Source organism: Ovis canadensis, chromosome 7, assembly GCF_042477335.2.
Source record: "Ovis canadensis isolate MfBH-ARS-UI-01 breed Bighorn chromosome 7, ARS-UI_OviCan_v2, whole genome shotgun sequence".
Lineage (NCBI taxonomy): Eukaryota > Metazoa > Chordata > Mammalia > Artiodactyla > Bovidae > Ovis > Ovis canadensis.
Genome location: NC_091251.1, coordinates 36,974,282 through 36,991,705, shown reverse-complemented (window position 1 = coordinate 36,991,705; position 17,424 = coordinate 36,974,282). Strand labels below are relative to the sequence as shown.

Below are 17,424 nucleotides of genomic sequence, written 5' to 3'. Positions count from 1 at the left end.
TTCTAAGTGCCCAAGTAGAAAAAATGAGCTCAAATAAGACCATTTTAGCTACTTGCATGAAAATGCATTGTGTGCCATTCAAGGAGCTTTTTTTTCTCCCACAAAAGAGACTTCCTTGATATCCTTGGCTGAAGACCCTGCATTTTCACTGACCTTAAAGTACCTTAAAAGGTCAAGAATTTATATAGAAAAGTAGGCACAATTAAGAGAATCCAATCAATTATTCATCTTGGTAGCATCCAAGTACATCTATGGATAGATAGACTTGTTTCTAAGGTACATAGATTATTTATCCAGAATATCAAGGAGCAAGGCTTTGCAAAATTTTAGCCAAAAAAAGTTGTACTAGCCTCAACTTATGCTTTCTTAAATTTATTTTCTTTAGTTTCCCTAGATTTCTGACCCTTGGGAAACTGAGGCTGCACTCACTCTGGCATATCAGTTACTACTCGTGTTACCACCTAATGGTGGTGCGTATATGGGTATTCATTCTTCTAGATTTATATTGTATGTATGACAGAAAACATCTTCTTTCACTCAACTGCAAGCTTGCTACAACAGGGATAATAACCTTATTTATTTTCTGCACCTCCTCTAACCTGACCAAATGGAGAGCACAGATTTATTTGGTGGATGTGGGGTCGGTTGTAATATACCTTGAAGAACCAAAAGAAGATTCTGTTTCTCAATTTCGCAGTGCTTCTTGGTTCATGTTCCCCATTACCTAATCCTAAGTGCCTAAATCCATTATAATTACTCTTGTGTGTTCATCAAGAAGCTGCCCTCTGAGTACTTGGATACTCTGGAACTGGAGTCAGAAGCTAGACAAGGTAGTAGAGAAATCAAAGAAGAAAATCAAGTGTACGTCAGATTTTATCTTCTTGAACCCAAAGCATGCTTGCCAAGTCTCTTCAGTTGTGTTCAACTCTTTGCAACCCTATGGACTGTATTCCACCCAGCTCCTCTGTCCATGGAATTCTCCAGGCAAGAATACTGGAATGGGTTGCCATGACTTCCTCCAGGGGATCTTCCCAAAACCCAAAGTAGCCAGACTATTACAATATTTTGTAGTGACTGAATTTGGCGGGGGGGGGGGGGGGGGGGGGGGAGGGTGGAGGAGAAGGAGGTTATTGCTACCAGCGGGATGAATAGAAACAAAAAAGAATGTCTCATAAGTTTCCTCTTTCCCTTTGGCTGAGCATGTTCAGGGTTACATTTCTTTTCACCTGAAGCTTGCAGAGGAAATCAGCCTGGTGAGATTGTTCCCTTTTGTCCCACTTCTTCCATAAACTTCAGTAAACATTATAAAGACAAATACAAATTTAAAATAAGAGGCTTAATTCTTCCTATTGAAAATAAGGGGAAAGATTTCCCTTTCCTTTCTCTCCTTTTTCTTCAAATAGTTATTTTAGAAAAGTTGTAAGTATAAATACATCACAGTATTTTGTATTACTCTGATGGTCAATGTACTAAACACACGAGACTATGAAAAAGCTACTAAATATTTAAGTAGGGACTCAATAAATGCTGAAAAGACTATCTGATACATTCATCAAAAGGAACATATTATTTACCAGTATTTAATTTTTAGTAAGATTTTTGTGGGCTTTCCTGGTGGCTCAGATGGTAAAGGATCTGCCTGCAGTGCAGGAGACCAGGGTTTGATCTCCTGGAGAAGAGAATGGCTACCCACTCCAGTATTCTTGTTTGGAGAATTCTATGGAATTCTATAGCTTGGTGGGCTACAGTCCATGGGGTCATAAAGAACTTTTAGTCAGATTTTTATAGCGCTTGCAGATGGGAGCCAAGCCAGTAATTGGATGGCTCTCTACTGAAGCTAGGGTGAGAGACTTACATTGCAATGTAGTACAAGTCTGGTGGGAACTTTAAAATGCCCTAAATAGAGAATAGAACAGTTGAAGCATAGATTGGAAAATAGAGTACTTATAACAGTTCGCTAACTTTGGAGGAATTTATTAGGATTCCAATTCATGGGCCTGAGATTGTGCATTCCTAATAAATTACCAGGAGATGCTGATGCTGCTGGTTCTTAGACTGTACCTTGAGCATCAAGGTCTTAAAGTAAATTTCCTACTTGTGTATAAATTTTCATCATTTACACTATTGACAAGGTATGGATAGCAGGAAATCCAAGGTTAAATTCTCCTGTAATGTTGCAGAATGTTAGAGCCTAAAATACTAGTACCCAACACTGAAAACGGAAAGAATAGGCATGTGCCAGACAAACATCACACTTATCTCTATCAGGCATTTTTCCAAAGGGCTTCAGATGTTGGTCAATTAAGTATTTGGCAAGGCTGGCATTCCACTAGGAAAGCTAAGACTTCTGATTTCAGGTCTCTATCAGTCTAACAGATGATCCACTTCGGTGATGAACAGATCAAAATACTTTCCCCATTGAAGAATCCTGTGAGTTTAAGGAGACAATGAGTGCTCGAGCGATAACAGGTGATTGAATAGGGGAGGCCATGCACACTGGTTAGTAAAGGAAATTCAGAATGACAGGTGAGACTGTGGTACTTTGTCCTGATAAGAAAATGCTTTGAAGCTTGTCAATTTGTGGAGCCTGAACATGCAGTCCCTTAGAATCAAAGGGACCTCTGCTGTAATGATCAAGTGTTTTCTTGTCAGCTGGTTCCTTTCACTGCCCTGACCTAGAACCAAAAAATAAATAAATAATCAAGGGTTCAGGTCACTTCCATCTTACCAGAATCTCTGTACTTTTTTTGGAATCCATATTTGTAAAAAAAAAAAAGTCAAAACATTTACAGAAGCTGTGGTTTATTTAAATGTGTATGTTTACCAAATTAGCACTGAGACCTAAATATGATCTCACTTAATCTTCTAATCAAAAGCCTCCGTGTGAGATTTCCCAGGACCAATCCATAGACCCTGAGTTTCTCACCTGGTTCACTACTAGACAAAATAATTTGATAAATATGTTCAACACTTGTTCTCTCTCCTCGCATCCATCCCTACATCCTTTTGGTAGTAAAGAACCCCAGGCCTTTTCTGTCTTTCAATCTGATGCTTCCTAGTCTTATGCACAAAGTTTATTGCACACGATCTCTAGGTTCTCTCCAGTTTGAGATTAGCATCAGTCTTCCCACTGCTTATGACCTGTTGCAAAGAAGCGTGTACTGCTCAAGGCAATAAGCTCACACACACTTTTTTTCTGAGGGTCCTCAAAAAGCGTGGAAACACAAACTGAAGTTTCTTGTAAGTTGTCCACTTCTGCCAAAGGGGCTGAAGACAGGTACTTGAGCTCCTCCATCTCCAGTGATATGGGGCATAGAAGCCACACCTTCCGCTAGATTCGCTGGCCTTTGCTGCTGACCATCTCCGAGAGATGGCCACGCTCGTGACTCCGGTACCTTCTGGAGAGAAAGAACTAGGTGGGAGCCCACAGGTTGACACCCAGTTCCACCCTGGGAGCTCAGATTGCCTGTCAACTGGGAGCAGAGGGAGGGAAAGAGAGAGCGAAAAAGAGCGATCAGGAAGCATCTAACCCAGTGTGGGAGAGGGGTGAGATGAGGTGGGGGGTGGAGGGGACTTGACCCAGAGGGCACCGGGATTGGCGGCAGTAGGGAGCTGATGGGGAGTGCGAGGAGAGCCCGCTTCTGGCCTTAAACTCTTCCTAAAGTGGCCCCAGCTTTTCCCATTTCCTGCTTCCACGTCTTGGTTCTACGTTCATTCGGTGCTTCCTGAGCCCTATTTCCAATCAGCTTTTTTAGAAGTTCTTCCGTGTTCCTCGCTCCCCACCCCACCCCGCTTCCTGGCATCGAAGATGGGAACCAGCAAGACTTTCGTACCAAGAAAATACAGAGAAGCACGCCTGACCCTGACCGCGAACCCTCAGGCCGCGGAGAAAGGACCTCCGAGGCTCTGGGGCAAGGGCAGGCAAGAGCAGGGTGTGGTTTTTTGGAGTGATGGAGGCGGGGAGTAAGAGGAAGTTAGGAAACTTTAATGAGACTCCTAGGAGAGTTTCTGCATCCAGAGACCCAGAAATGGCCAATCAGAAAGAGCAATGAATAAGGTGGCTTGTAATCCAGGGTTTACCGCGGAGCACAGATCGACAGGTATGCGATTCCACTTGGGTGCTGAAGATCCCTGGCTGGGAGCACTCCTAAAACTTTTCCTTTCCCTCTACTCCATTCGAAAGAAAAGATCTGAAGCTTAGCGGCTCGGTAACCCATGGAAACTCGGACACACCCCTCCCCGGTGTGGGAAAGTTCTTGGATGTAACCACCCTCTGGGAGTCAGTCACACTGGTCCCTCTGTAAGGGAAATTGTTCAGAGGCTACAGCAGTGCGCGTGTGCGTGGGTCTATCCCAGAGTGCTACTTTCAGGAAAAGTAGACCAATCTCTCTCTCTGACCGAGCCTGCAGGGAATGCGACCAAGGATTTTCCTGTCTATCGGCGACAGGCGTGCCACATCCGTCAACGGAAGCGAACCTGTTGCTTGATCTGATCTCCGACCTGATTCTCTCTGTGAGTTTCACAGCCATAGACCAACGACCCAACAGAGGGGAGTTTCTTAGTCTTCTGAAACCACTTGCAATAAGTCTCCAGTGAGATTTTTTCCCCCTCCTTTCTGCGTGGAATTGCCTCGGTTAAAGAAAAGGTCTTTCAAGGAAATTTGCGCTAATAATCATTGACAACTTTCTCAGGCCTGTGAGAATACAATGGGTTCTCCTCTCTCCGAGTTTGCTCAGGTCCTTAGGGATAAATGAAAACACTGAGGGAAATTCCACCTACTCAAGAAAATTCAAAATTATGAGCACGGGTACCGTAGTAAACAGCTCAGGGACGAGGTATTTGCGCCACTCGTGGTAGTGTGGCCGAGCGGTCTAAGGCGCTGGATTTAGGCTCCAGTCTCTTCGGAGGCGTGGGTTCGAATCCCACCACTGCCAACGGTGTGTTTTAGTATAGCTGTAAATCAGAAGTAGTATAATTCAAGCTGAATCCATGAAAACCTCTCTCTCTCTCAAGAATTTCCACGAAACCTTTCAATCCTGCTCTGAAATACTTATTTCAAACCAGGTTAGCTCGGTTTCTTCTCAATAACTTGTGCTCAAACTAGTTGTTTGCCCCTCACTTTGCTTGTATCCAAACTTTTGCATTCTCACAAGGGGGAATTCTTTCTGTCCTCCTCTTATAAAATCCACACTCACACTGAATCATTCTCATGACCTGGCTTAGGCACCATCCAGTAGGAAAGACTTCCTAGATAGTGCCCCATAGCCCCCATCAGCCCTGGTTTGGGAGCCAACACTGGTTTAGGAGCTGCAGCTCTGTGCTCTGGAAATAACCTGCACAGACTTGATTTGGTTTTAATCACATTACTCTTGTAACTGAAAATGATGAATGAATGCATCCATGCAGAAAGCCATTTCCTTCCAGGCTTCCAGCTCTCACTCAGGCATTATTGCCTTAAGGGTTGGGGCAGGGCAGGTAAATGGTTCTTTTGAATTTGACTTTGCAGGTGGGTTTGTGATTCCAAAACCCTTAAAAGCTGATTTTTGGCTGACTCCGGATGTCAAGCCCAGTGGAGTGTTCTGTGAATGTTGGCTTAGCCACTGCTTTGCCCCTTCTAAGTGAATTCACTTACCTTGGAGACTGTCCCGGTCTCTGAATCACCCAGCTGCAATGCCTGTTGAGAACCTAACTCAGTGTGGGAAAGAGGAAGGGACACACTCAGGGTCTATTTAGTAGTGCCCTATCAGAATGGTTGTCCCATTGCCCTTCTCAGCCATTTCAGCCCCTGTTATCCCACCGGCTGTACAGCTCTCTCAAAGAGGTAGAGTATTTCCCTGCAACGTCTTGAAGAATGAAAGGTACAGAGCAGACAATGAGGATTCTGCATAGGAACCAAAGTCTTGGGATTTTTGGTGACACATTGATTCTGCCTTCCTTTTTATGTCATTCCCTCTCCTCAATCAAAATTATCTTCTGTGCCCTCACAGGTCATCTGCTTTTTCACTTTGATGACTCCTCCAGATCAGTGCCTTTCCTTTCTATCCACCTCTCACTAAGAAAAATCTTAAGACACACACATACACACAATGATCATATTTTTGTGCTTTGTGAAGAGGGGGAAAAAATCCTCTAAAATCTTTAGTTTACACTACGGTTTACTCTTAGTGTGGCACATTCTATGGGTTTTGACAAAATGTACAATGATATATATCTACCATCATTAAAGTATCATACAGAATAATTTCACTGCCCTAAAAATACTCAGGGCTTCCCCAATGCATTCCTCCCTCCCCTATAACCTCTGACAACCACTGACCCTTTTATCATCTCCATAGTTTTGCATTTTCCAGAATGTTGAGTATTTGTGGTTGTTGTTGTTTAGTCGCTAAGTCATGTCGGACTGTTTGTGACCCCCATGGACTGTAGCCTGCCAGGCTCCTCCGTTCATGGGCTTCTCCGGGCATGAATATTGGAGTGTGTTGCCATTTCCTCCTCCAGCTGAATATTTGGAATCATACAGTATGTAGCCTTTTCAGATTGGCTTCTTTCACTTATACACATTTAAAGTTCTTCCATACCATTTCATGGCTTGATATCTCATTTCTTCCTGGTGCTGAATAGTATTCCATTGTATGGATGTACCACAGTTTTGTTTGTTTACTTATTGAAGGACATCTTTACCGTTTCCCAGTTTTGAAGATAATACACATATAAAGCTGGTTCATGGGCAGGTTTTTGTGTGGATATCAGTTTTCAACTCATTTGAATAAGTACCTAGGAATGTGATTGCTGGATTGTATGGAAAGAATATATTTAGTTTCGTATTCTTCCACTGTGGCATGGTGTATTTTTAAACATCATTTGTAAGGTTAAAGCTCTGGTTTTTAAAAAATGTCCTTTGCATTATGTAGCATATTTTTTAAAAATACTTAAATTATACAGAACACAATTTACCCACAGATAAACATCTTTTGCTGTATTTCCTTTTTTCCAAAAATGAATGATAAATTTCTAGGAGTAGGAAAAGAATACTTGATGAAACACGATGTCCACTTTTTTTTTTTCTAAAACACAATGTCTTTTTAAGATTCCTGATTTATATCGCCCAATTGTACTACTCCAGAAAGTAGTGACAATTTTATGAGAAAGTCTTTGTCACTGTATCCTGGCCAGTATTAAAAAGTAAACACTGTGTAATTTGGTGGTGAAACAAAATCCTCTAGTTTGAATCAGTATTTATTTCTTATTATCGAAAGAACATTCCCACATGCATATTTTTTGCATTGCTTATTCTCTACATTGTTTGTTCACACTCTTTTGAAGGACAGATATTTCTACAGTATTTCTCTTTAAACTCTGAATTGCTTAGTATAAATTATTCATGGTAAGGGAATATTGTAGGGCTGGGGGAAGGGGTTGAGGGATATTACCCAATATTCAGTTAAGACTAGCTGGTCTTCAAGATTAGGAGATACCATTCAAATCTTAAAAGGGTACCGTTATTTCATGCTGCTGCTGCTGCTGCTAAATCGCTTCAGTCGTGTCCGACTCTGTGCGACCCCATAGACGGCAGCCCACTAGGCTCCTCCATCCCTGGGATTCTTCAGGCAAGAATACTGGAGTGGGTTGCCATTTCCTTCTCCAATGCATGCATGCATGCTAAGTCTCTTCAGTCGTGTCCGACTCTGTGCGACCCCATGGACAGCAGCCCACCAGGCTCCTCTATCCACGGAATTCTCTAGGCAAGAATACTGGGGTGGGTTGCCATTTCCTTCTCCAACCGTTATTTCATATCTTCTCAGTAAACCGAATCACCTATAATGCATGATCACAGAGAGGACATATAACATTAATTTTTATGGTCGGCAAAAAGTTGTTCTTTTGTTGCCTGAAAATCAAATTAAACATTCCACAGTACTGATTTAGGAGATAAAACCTAGTTGAATAGGAGATTGCAGCGAAAAATTAAACACTTCTTCTTGGCGGAACCGAACCGGTGATCTAAGGATAACAGAAGCTTTATCACCAATACAGCCCTCCCCTCTGCCAGCTGAGCTACCAAAGGGTACGTCTAGTACGATAAAGTGTCGACTACTGAGCATTATAGTAACAGCCAGTGAGTGGCCTAGCTTCTTTGTATTTGAAGTTCGGGCTTAAACTGGAGGTCAAGAAATCTCCAGAGTTGAATCTAGGGTAGACTGAATCCTGGAGTAGCCTGGGGCAGGACACAGAGGCTGAGTCTGAGGAAGTAAAAGAGCAGAAATCGTCCGGATTGGGGTGTATCTGCACAGCTTCTGGGCTGAGCTGTTCCAGAGTAATCGGCAAATCAGTTCTCGCTCCAGAAACAAAGGAAAAACTGGGAAGTCAGGCAGGTTGCAAGTGGGAAAATGCGCAGGACTCCACGCTCCGGTGGGAGCCGGAGGATCAACCTGTTGGCCGAGGTTGATTTATTCTTGACCTCAAACGCAGTTATGTGGACTCCGCCAATCCTATTATCTTTCCTCTCAAATCTTCAGAAGATAATTTTCCCTGAAACTTCACACACTGCTTCCTTTACTTTCAAGAGTCAGTGTAAGAAAGAAAAGCGCAGGAAGCACCACCCTCATTAGGAAAGATACTCTCTCTAGGCCCCAGCGAGATTTGAACTCGCGACCCCTGGTTTACAAGACCAGTGCTCTAACCCCTGAGCTATGGAGCCAACGCGCAATGCGTTTTTTACCATCGACTTCCCTAAGTTTTGAAACCTGCAACTAGATGACATTTAAATAAAATGTAATAGATATTTAAAAATTAAAAGGAATTTCTTTGGAAGGAAGCGCTTCTTTATATACGAAGAATAAATATGTTCTTGACTAGGCCCAAACGGGAATGTAAGTCACTGGAAGAGCACTGGTAGCGCCCACACTGCGTGCTTCTCAGGCTCAGGCCTGACAAGTCCCTGAACTTGGGCAACACCAGGGCCGCCAGCGCGGCCCTGGGATAAAGTGGGGTAGGTGAGGGTGCGAGACACGACATCACGTCATTGTCTCCTATCTGCTTGGATTCTTGTAAAAGTAACTGCTACAGCTCTCGTAGACTAATACTAGGCTTTGTTCTTGTTTAAAGAAAGGCGGACTTCTCAAAGCCCAGAGCGTGCTCGAGGTGAAGACATTCAGGGGTCTAGGCCGTCCCCACCACGATCTATCAGTGGAACCAGGTTCAGTCTTAGTCAGCCTGGGTCTGAGATTCCTCCAGGATCCCTGAAGCAGAAATAGACTAGAAGAGGAGTAACCTTTCCCTCGGTCCTTTAACACTCTTTGCCAACAGCTCGGAGTCTGAGCGGCAGCTGCTTCTCTCTCGGTCTCAGAGCTCTTCTAAATAACCAACCTGAATTCCAGAATCAACAGAAAGTGGCGATGCAGAGAATGGTTGGGAAGGGGGCTGTCCCCTTCTTTTCCCTCGCATCTTAGCCCGCCCAGCAATTTGGCGCGGATATTGAGCCCTGCGTTCGCTGTTTGTCAAGTTTGTGCCCTAAGCCAGGAATATGCTCGGTGCGCGGTGCACCGTGTGACCAAGGCAGACAAGCTAGAGCCCAGCAGCTTCGTTCCCCAAGTAGAAGAGACTGCGGAGTAAGGACAACGCTCTCCCTTCCCACTCCACCCACCACCTTCTGGGTGCTGGAGAAGCGGGCGAGGGCAGGCTTCTAAAGAAGACGGTATTGGAAATGGTCGACTCTTCCCCACGTTTGCCGCCTTCCGCGCTCCCTTGAAGCGTGCCTTAAATCTAGATTTATAGTACAAAGTTCATTAAATTAAGCTGAAAGAAAACAGCAAGAGCATGATACAGGGTGTTGACACAGTGGGCAGGCTGAGGCAGTGGTTCCAGTATTTGACCTCCGCAGGGGCGTGGTATCGAGTTCCTCAGCTCTAGACCCTGGGCGGGAGGGCTTTCGATGAAATCAATGTGGTTTTTTGTCTTTACCTGTTCTCTAACTCCAGGCCACCTGCAGGGAAGTTTGTCCTAACTCTGTAAGAACTCAGACCCTCGCAAGAGGGTCCACAGGTGGACTAGTAGCTCAACCTGAGTCCCTTACTGAACAGTTCTGCCTCTGGAACGCTGTGGCTCAGGTTTCGCTGAATCCGTACGCTGATGCTCCTGAAGTCTGGAGAAAATTGCTGGGCTTAGGAGAGGAATCAAAAATGGTCTTCAAACAACGTGGTGCAGCGAACAGAATAAATGAATATTCTTAAAAAGGAAGATACACCGGAGAGCTTGGCTCGTTGGTCTAGTGGTATGATTCTCGCTTTGGGTGCGAGAGGTCCCGGGTTCAAATCCCGGACGAGCCCCGGTGCTTGTTCTTTTTTTTTTTTTTCCCTTTTCCCCCCTCTTTAAAGCTAAATGAAGCCAACAGCACTAAGCCTAGATCCACTTAGGCGAAGTCCCTTTCAACCTTGACCTGACTCAAGGACTTCGTTGTAGACAGAGGCCCCTCTAGATATTTTGTGAGGAATATCTTGCTCAGGCAGATGTTACGTTGGCACTTCGAGAGGGAAAGAAAACTAGTGCGCTTCTCATTCGGCATTCACACGGAGTAGGGTGGTACCCGGAGGTGTGCTGGGGCTGCAACGCCTGACAGAACTCTCTTCCTGAGGCCCTAATCTGTCTTCCTAGTCGCAAGTGCTGTACGCGGTCTTCCCAATGCTAAATAGGGGCTCCGGGAACCCTTGGGCTCAAGGGGTTCAGGCATCCACGCCGTCCAAAGGGAGCACAATTGAATCATTTTAAGGCATTATTTTCCAAAATACAGTATAACATAGTGACAGTTGTCTTGCCATTTCTGGCAAGAATCCACCAGACTCCACCAGACTCTTCACTTTGATTGCTCACTTGGAAAACCAGTGTCTACTTGTGACCTTAGGGTATGGTTAATCCCGATTTGTGGAAGTCGCTCAGACTTAGAATCCACTGGTATGATAGGCCTTCAGACTTGCCTGTCTTCCTAAACTGCTTATCCAAGGGGGATCTTTGACAAGATTTCTGTCTGACTTGATCGTATTTGTCCTTTGCAAGTTTCTTCTCTTAGAAAGGTTTTGTGACCAGGCAAGAATAAAGAGTTTTGTGATTGGTGATTGGAGGGAGGGGAGAAAGTAGAATCTGCCAGGACCTCCTGACAGATTGACCCTCTACTGAGACAGGTGACTGTCTAGCCTGGGCTTTAATGTGTTTGCTGAATGACTACTGGTGGAGACGCCCAGTGAGAATTTGGATATAAAGTCCTTAGATTCAAGAGAAAGATCCGGAAAGGAATTTTACAAATAAAAAACTTAGAGCAGTTAGCAGTGATGTGGGGAAGAACCAACAGGGAAGAGCAATTATATAGAGAAGGAGAATTTAAGGACAGGCCCTGGTGATCATTAATGTTTAAAAATGTGAAAACAAAATACCCATGAGTGAAGGAACTAGAGAAGGAAGGCTCACGACAGTCACTTGCTCCGACGGCTTCTTTATTTGCTTAGGGCCCACTGACAATCTTTACCAGCATTTAAAGCAAAAAGTTTAGGGAAGATGATTGTGCTGCATGGAATGAAGAATGAGGGGAAGGTGTGGACAGATAAGTAAATCTTTCTTCTTAGTATCTTGAGTGAGAAGGGGAGGACCTAGACAGTTCACACATTTAGCTTGGAGGTCTTGGGATAGCTTCACAATTATTTAATTGTCCACTCAAGGACAATCAGTGGATCTTTTGCTGCCCTGACCTGAAACCTGGGCAAAGGTATCTTGGGGTTGCCAAAAGTGCACTCCTTGACCTTGGTATGTTCTGACTCTTAAGGGTTTTTATCAGTAGCACAGATGAAAGTGGCGTCTGTGCCACTTTCCTTCCATTGTCCTCCTTCCATCCTCCTTCCATTATCATGGTAAGAAGCAGAAGTACTGGCTACAGTCAAGACAAGGAACTCTTTAGCACTTGAAAAAAAAGCTCGAAGGAGCAAATTAAAGAATACCCAGGCAGCTTGAGGGGGGAGATAAAGGAAAATTAGTTCTGAAAAGCAGAAATAGTTTAAGATGATCTTATGTGGGAGAGATGTGGGAATTTCTTATCTCAAATAAGATCTTTGGATCTTTGAGAAAGTAATGTCCATTGGGAATCAGAAACAGAGCACCTGGCTAAAGATTCAGTAGGTACTTTTTTCTAGAGTGGTGGAAATTGGGACCTTATCTTCTGGGTTCTACTTGAGAGGAGCAGCACCACCTTCTACAGCTGAGTCTGAGTTCTGAGTTTATTTTACTGATGACACTTCCAACAGGTAATTTTGTTGCTTGTTGGTGTTGAGACCCACTATGTCATCCTCACTGCTTGGGGAATGTTAGGAGTCACAGAGAACATCTGGAAAACTTGTCAAAGTCTTTACTGCTAAAATCTTTTCTGTATTGGCAGATCTTGAAATACTTCTTATAGCCACAATGCTTTTTTTTTTTTTTTTTTAGATGGAGAATCCAGGGGAAATATTCATATGCAAAACTTCACAAAATCATGGTTTTCCTGGAATGAGGATCTTTAAGGAAGGTCTTGACTATGTATGTATAGCTACTGAACTCATCTGCTCCAAGGCCCACTCAGGAGCTCAGCCATAGACTCAGGGCCTGTACAATCTTAGAGCTGCTAAACTGTCTTCCTCACCTCCTATGGTGCCTATAACTATGTTACTCCTATGCCAATATGGGCCTTTAATAAGCTATTGTCAACATGATCCCCTTTGAATTATACAAAAGTGTCCCCAGCAAATCACTATTGAGCGAGCATACTAATTTGACACTTTTTCATTCCTTATGTAATTTTTCCCTACAAGAAACAAAAAAGTAATGAGACTTTGCTGTGTTCCAAATTACCAAGTACTCTTCTGGATGGCATGGAAACAAATTCAGATATGATCCAGTCTCTGTCTTTAAGAAGTTTGAAAAGTAATGGGAAACAGGAGAAATGCTGCAGCTTATTATTGCAAAAAAAATTGTATCATTTAGGATTCAATCAAAGTGGAAGCACTGTAAGTAGTGATAAATAAGAGATTTATTACAATTCTGGGAACTGATGAAAAACTTTACGTCAAGCTCTTGCTTCTGTGACTTGTGTTGGGCCTGAATCTGTAACCCTGGGGGTGAGCAGGTAAGGACCAATGGGCATTGCAGTGAGGGGAGAATGATTCAAACTTACACCATGAAATCCATAAAGACAAAATGAAATAAAAAGGGGAAACTGGAACCTACACTGTCTCCAACCTTGTTGATATGGGAGATCTGCAGGAGAAGCTGGCTGCCTTCATCACAGAACTACGCATGCACTTGGCCCAAGAGATGGAGGAGGAGATCCATTTGTGCTAGAGGAGTTGTGGGTCCAACAGAAGCCCATACCAAGGAGTAAAAAGCAGACTAGCAGAATAGCATCTCTGTTGCATCGATAAGTGCAAGCTGCAACAAAGCCTGGCATTCTATGCCAATCTTCAGAACACAGTGGTTGTTGTGTGTGACATTTTCACCTTCTAAATCTCACTACAAATTTCACCACATCCGTATAGAAATTTAGATCCATATAGAAAGGAAAATTCCAGATAATGTAGTTCCTGCTTAGACAGACACAGTACAAAGTCAACTTTCTTGGGCACCTCCTAGGTACCAGGCTGTGTTCTGTGTGTTTGGAACACATTCTTATTTTTAGCTTCCTCTTATTTTGTGATTGACACGAATCCCTCTGGGATTGACTTCTGGTTTTTATGCTCCATGAAATTAGGTAGCTTTTAAGGCAATATCTCTTCTGCTGTCTGGGCAACACTTCTAGATCATTCCAGAAGAATTCTTTTTCCCTCTCAAATTAGTGCTTATTCTTATTCCTTCCACTCGTCTAGTTCTCAATCAGGAATCTTTCAGGATCGAAATATTTAGTGTGTGTGTTTGTGTATTACTAATAGAACCAGATAAAAGCATCACTATTTCTAGTGACCATTGAAACTTTATGGCTATTTCTTTGCATATTAATGCTCAGTTTGCCAATTTTGCAACATTATTTTGAGGTTGATGTCCTGTCCATATTTTGATATTTATTTTTTCTAATCATTTTATCTATATATACAAATGCACTCCAACATGGAGTTAATTCCCATGTAGTGAACGATAGCTTCCGAAAGCTTCTCTAACAAGAAAATACTTTACAGGATAAATCAATTTTCATATGACCTCCAATGTTATTTTGTAAACCTCCTTATCATCCCCTGTCTTTGAATTATTATTTGTCTCTTAGTCTTCCCCTTTAAGATCAAAGTCGCTTGAGGTTAGGAACCATTGCTTATTCTTCTTATTATATATAATATAGACACTATATATAATAACATATATTACTGTATCACAGTATCCAACAAAGATGCTTAAAAAACCTTTGTTGAATGATTGAATACATACATACATATATACATACATAAACATTTGTCCAAGATTTCAAGGTCACCACAAATAAGAACCTCCATTTCCTTTCAAATATACAATGAAGTAGATAAAATGTAACACAAAATCTGATTCTTGGTAGGTACAACAGTAGTTGATATTCTTAATTTTTTTATATTGAAAGTCCTCATTCCATTCCCATTTTATTAAAAATAAAAGATGAATGAGGACAACAGATATTCAAATGTAATAAAAAGATGGACAAATGAAAGCAACATAATCCACTGATAAAATGAATGAATATATCTTTAATTCACCTTTATAATACAGTGTAAATTAGAAAACCACATTAAATGCTACTATTCATAAGCTTCCTTTTTGATCTGCTTTTCCAAAGGCATCTGAAATTGCCATGAAGAAAATAAGTCCCTTATTAAATTTGTTTTACCTCTTTCCCACCTAACAGTGAATGCAATTTTTTTCAGAAAGTATGTACAAAAATATACAGTTAATCTATTTATTTCTATGATTATAGGGCATTTTTCTTAAGATTCTTGATTTTCATAAAAAATTTAAAGACTCTAATGAGAATTAGTTTTTAACTTTTGGTGACAATCCTACACGAACTCTTTAGGAATTGAATTAAAGCTATATATCCTCTTCCCAGACAAGCGCATATAGGCTCAGATATATATGTTTACATAATAATAGTGCTTATACACTTTCTGAAGCTCATTCTTAGATTCTCTGGTGACTATGGACCCATAGGTTAAGACTGCACAGGTTGGAGGTTCTTATAATGGTATTGAGTACGATAAATCAATAATAATGTGAATTTATATGAGATAGAATCAAGGAATTTTGCCTGAAAGAGAAGAAGGATGGATTTGATGCCTTTGTAGTTCTTTAGTGGTTCCAAAATTTGGTCGTGTGGTAATATCCATGATGAGGAGACAATGAGAAGATAACAAAGAAGGCTTGGACTTAGGACATCCCTTAAGTGATGACGTCCCCTCACTTTCACCTCACTGTTTTCTTGTTGAAACTCTTAGCAAGTGAAAGATGCCACCAAAATCCTGCTATTACCTTCTTAAACACGTCCTTCAAAGCTTGTCTTACTCGCTCGTTCCGTAAGGCATAGATGAATGGGTTCAGCAGCGGTGTCACAAAGGTTGTTACCACTGTCACTGCCCAGTTGGTATCCACAGAGCCACTCTGTGATGGCCGCACGTATAGGAAAATGGCACTTCCATAGAAGAGGGTCACCACCATCAAGTGGGAGGTACAGGTAGAGAAAGCCTTCTGCCGGCCTGAAACTGAGGGGATGCGCAGGACAGCCAGGACTCTGTGACCATAGGGCACGGCAGTAATCATCAGTGAGGCTATGATGACAAGAGAAGCTAAGACAAAGTCCGTTTCCTCCAGCTCCTTGGTGTTGGTGCATGCCAGGCGGAGCAGAGGGCCACTGTCACAGAAGAAGTGCTGCGCCACAGCATCCTGTTCACAGAAAGGAAGCAAGGCCACAGCCACTGTGGGGCCAAGCACTGCAAGGAGCCCCCCGACCCAGCAGGCCAAGGCCACTCGGAAGCACACAGCCCCGTTCAGGAGCAAGGGGTAGTGCAGAGGATGACAGGCGGCCAGGTAGCGATCCCCTGACATGACAGCCAACAGTAGGAACTCTGAGGCCCCAAGAAAGAGGTAGAGATAGAACTGGGTAATACATGCAGCAAAGGAAATAGTGTTTTGCCCTGAGAGGAAATTGCTCAGCATCTTGGGAATAATGACAGAAGTGAGCAGAATCTCTAGGCAGGACAAGTTACCTAGAAAGAAGTACATGGGAGTCTGCAGGCGAGTATCAGCTCCTATCACCCCGACGATCAACACATTACCTGTTAGAGTCAGCAGATAAACAAGAAGGAAGACGGAAAACAGTTCTGCTTTCGTGCTATTGAGATTTGGGAAACCCGCCAGGATGAACTCGGTTATACCACTGCTCTGGTTTCCACCAGGAGCCATTATCTTTCCCATCTGTGCAATAGCATGAACACAGTCCTGGTGAGGATTCTCCAAACAATCCTAAAATTTATTTTATCATGATATGGCACATGAAGCTCCACTTTCTCTAGTCACAGATCCTGTTAATACTTGAAGAACCTAAATGTCCATCAACAGACAAATCGATAAAGAAGATGTGACTCACATATACAATGCAATATTACTCAGTCACAAAGAAGAATGAAATGATGCCATTTGCAGCGACGCGGGTGGACCTAGAAAGTGTCATACTGGTGACGCAAACCAGAGAAAGAGAAATGTTGTATGCTATGACTTAAATGTGCATTCTAAAAAAAAAAAAGGGTATGATGAATGAATTTATCTATAAAACAGAACTAGAGTTACAGATGTAAAACAGAAAACCTTATGGTTATGAAGGAGTAGGGGGAGGGATAAATTGGGAGATTGGGATTGACATATACACACTACTATATGTAAAATAGATAACTAGTAAGGACCTACTACATAGCACAGGGAACTCTACTCAATACTCTGTAATGGCCTAAATGGGAAAAGAATCTAAAAGGAGTGGATATATGTACATGTATAACTGATTCAGTTTGCTGTACAGCTGAAACTAACACAGCATTGTAAATCAACTATACTCCAATAAAAATTTTTTAAATGGTTTGAAGGACCTGAGGTCCTCATCTAATTGATTTTTAGAGCTGAGGAAGATTTCCTATAAAGGGTAGCTAAAACTAAGGTGTGAAGATGACAGGAGGTTCCATCTTCACATCTACTATTCTAAGATCCCAAATGGTGATATCTCATTATTATAATAACAATATCCATTGAGCTGGACAAAAATTAAGAAAAATGATTTTGTGAAGCATGTGATTCCCATTCAACCAGAACTTAAGCCAGACTGCCTGGCTTTGAATCCCAGCATCTACACTTACTAGCAGAGTAGCCTTGGAAAAGTTACTTAACATTTCTGAGCAACTCAATTGTAAAATG

The 17,424-nt window shown here is 42.4% G+C and overlaps 1 protein-coding gene and 3 non-coding genes across 4 annotated transcripts; 2 read left to right on the top strand and 2 right to left on the bottom strand.

Annotated features, from left to right (window-relative positions):
* The first annotated feature begins 4,852 nt into the window (after window positions 1-4,852).
* On the top strand, window positions 4,853-4,934 carry TRNAL-UAG (transfer RNA leucine (anticodon UAG)). Its single transcript has one exon. It is a non-coding gene; the product is annotated as a tRNA-Leu (tRNA).
* A 3,691-nt stretch (window positions 4,935-8,625) lies between these two features.
* TRNAT-UGU (transfer RNA threonine (anticodon UGU)) lies at window positions 8,626-8,698 on the bottom strand. The gene has a single exon. It is a non-coding gene; the product is annotated as a tRNA-Thr (tRNA).
* A 1,555-nt stretch (window positions 8,699-10,253) lies between these two features.
* On the top strand, window positions 10,254-10,325 carry TRNAP-UGG (transfer RNA proline (anticodon UGG)). Its single transcript has one exon. It is a non-coding gene; the product is annotated as a tRNA-Pro (tRNA).
* Window positions 10,326-15,429: 5,104 nt separating this feature from the next.
* OR6S1 (olfactory receptor family 6 subfamily S member 1) lies at window positions 15,430-16,425 on the bottom strand. Its single transcript, XM_069597358.1, has one exon. The coding sequence runs from the start codon at window positions 16,423-16,425 to the stop codon at window positions 15,430-15,432; it is 996 nt and encodes a 331-aa protein (XP_069453459.1).
* Between the last annotated feature and the right edge of the window lie 999 nt (window positions 16,426-17,424).

Bases quoted from the DNA above. Each gene is read 5' to 3' on its own strand.
- OR6S1 (XM_069597358.1), bottom strand. From the start codon at position 16,425: ATGGCTCCTGGTGGAAACCAGAGCAGTGGTATAACCGAGTTCATCCTG.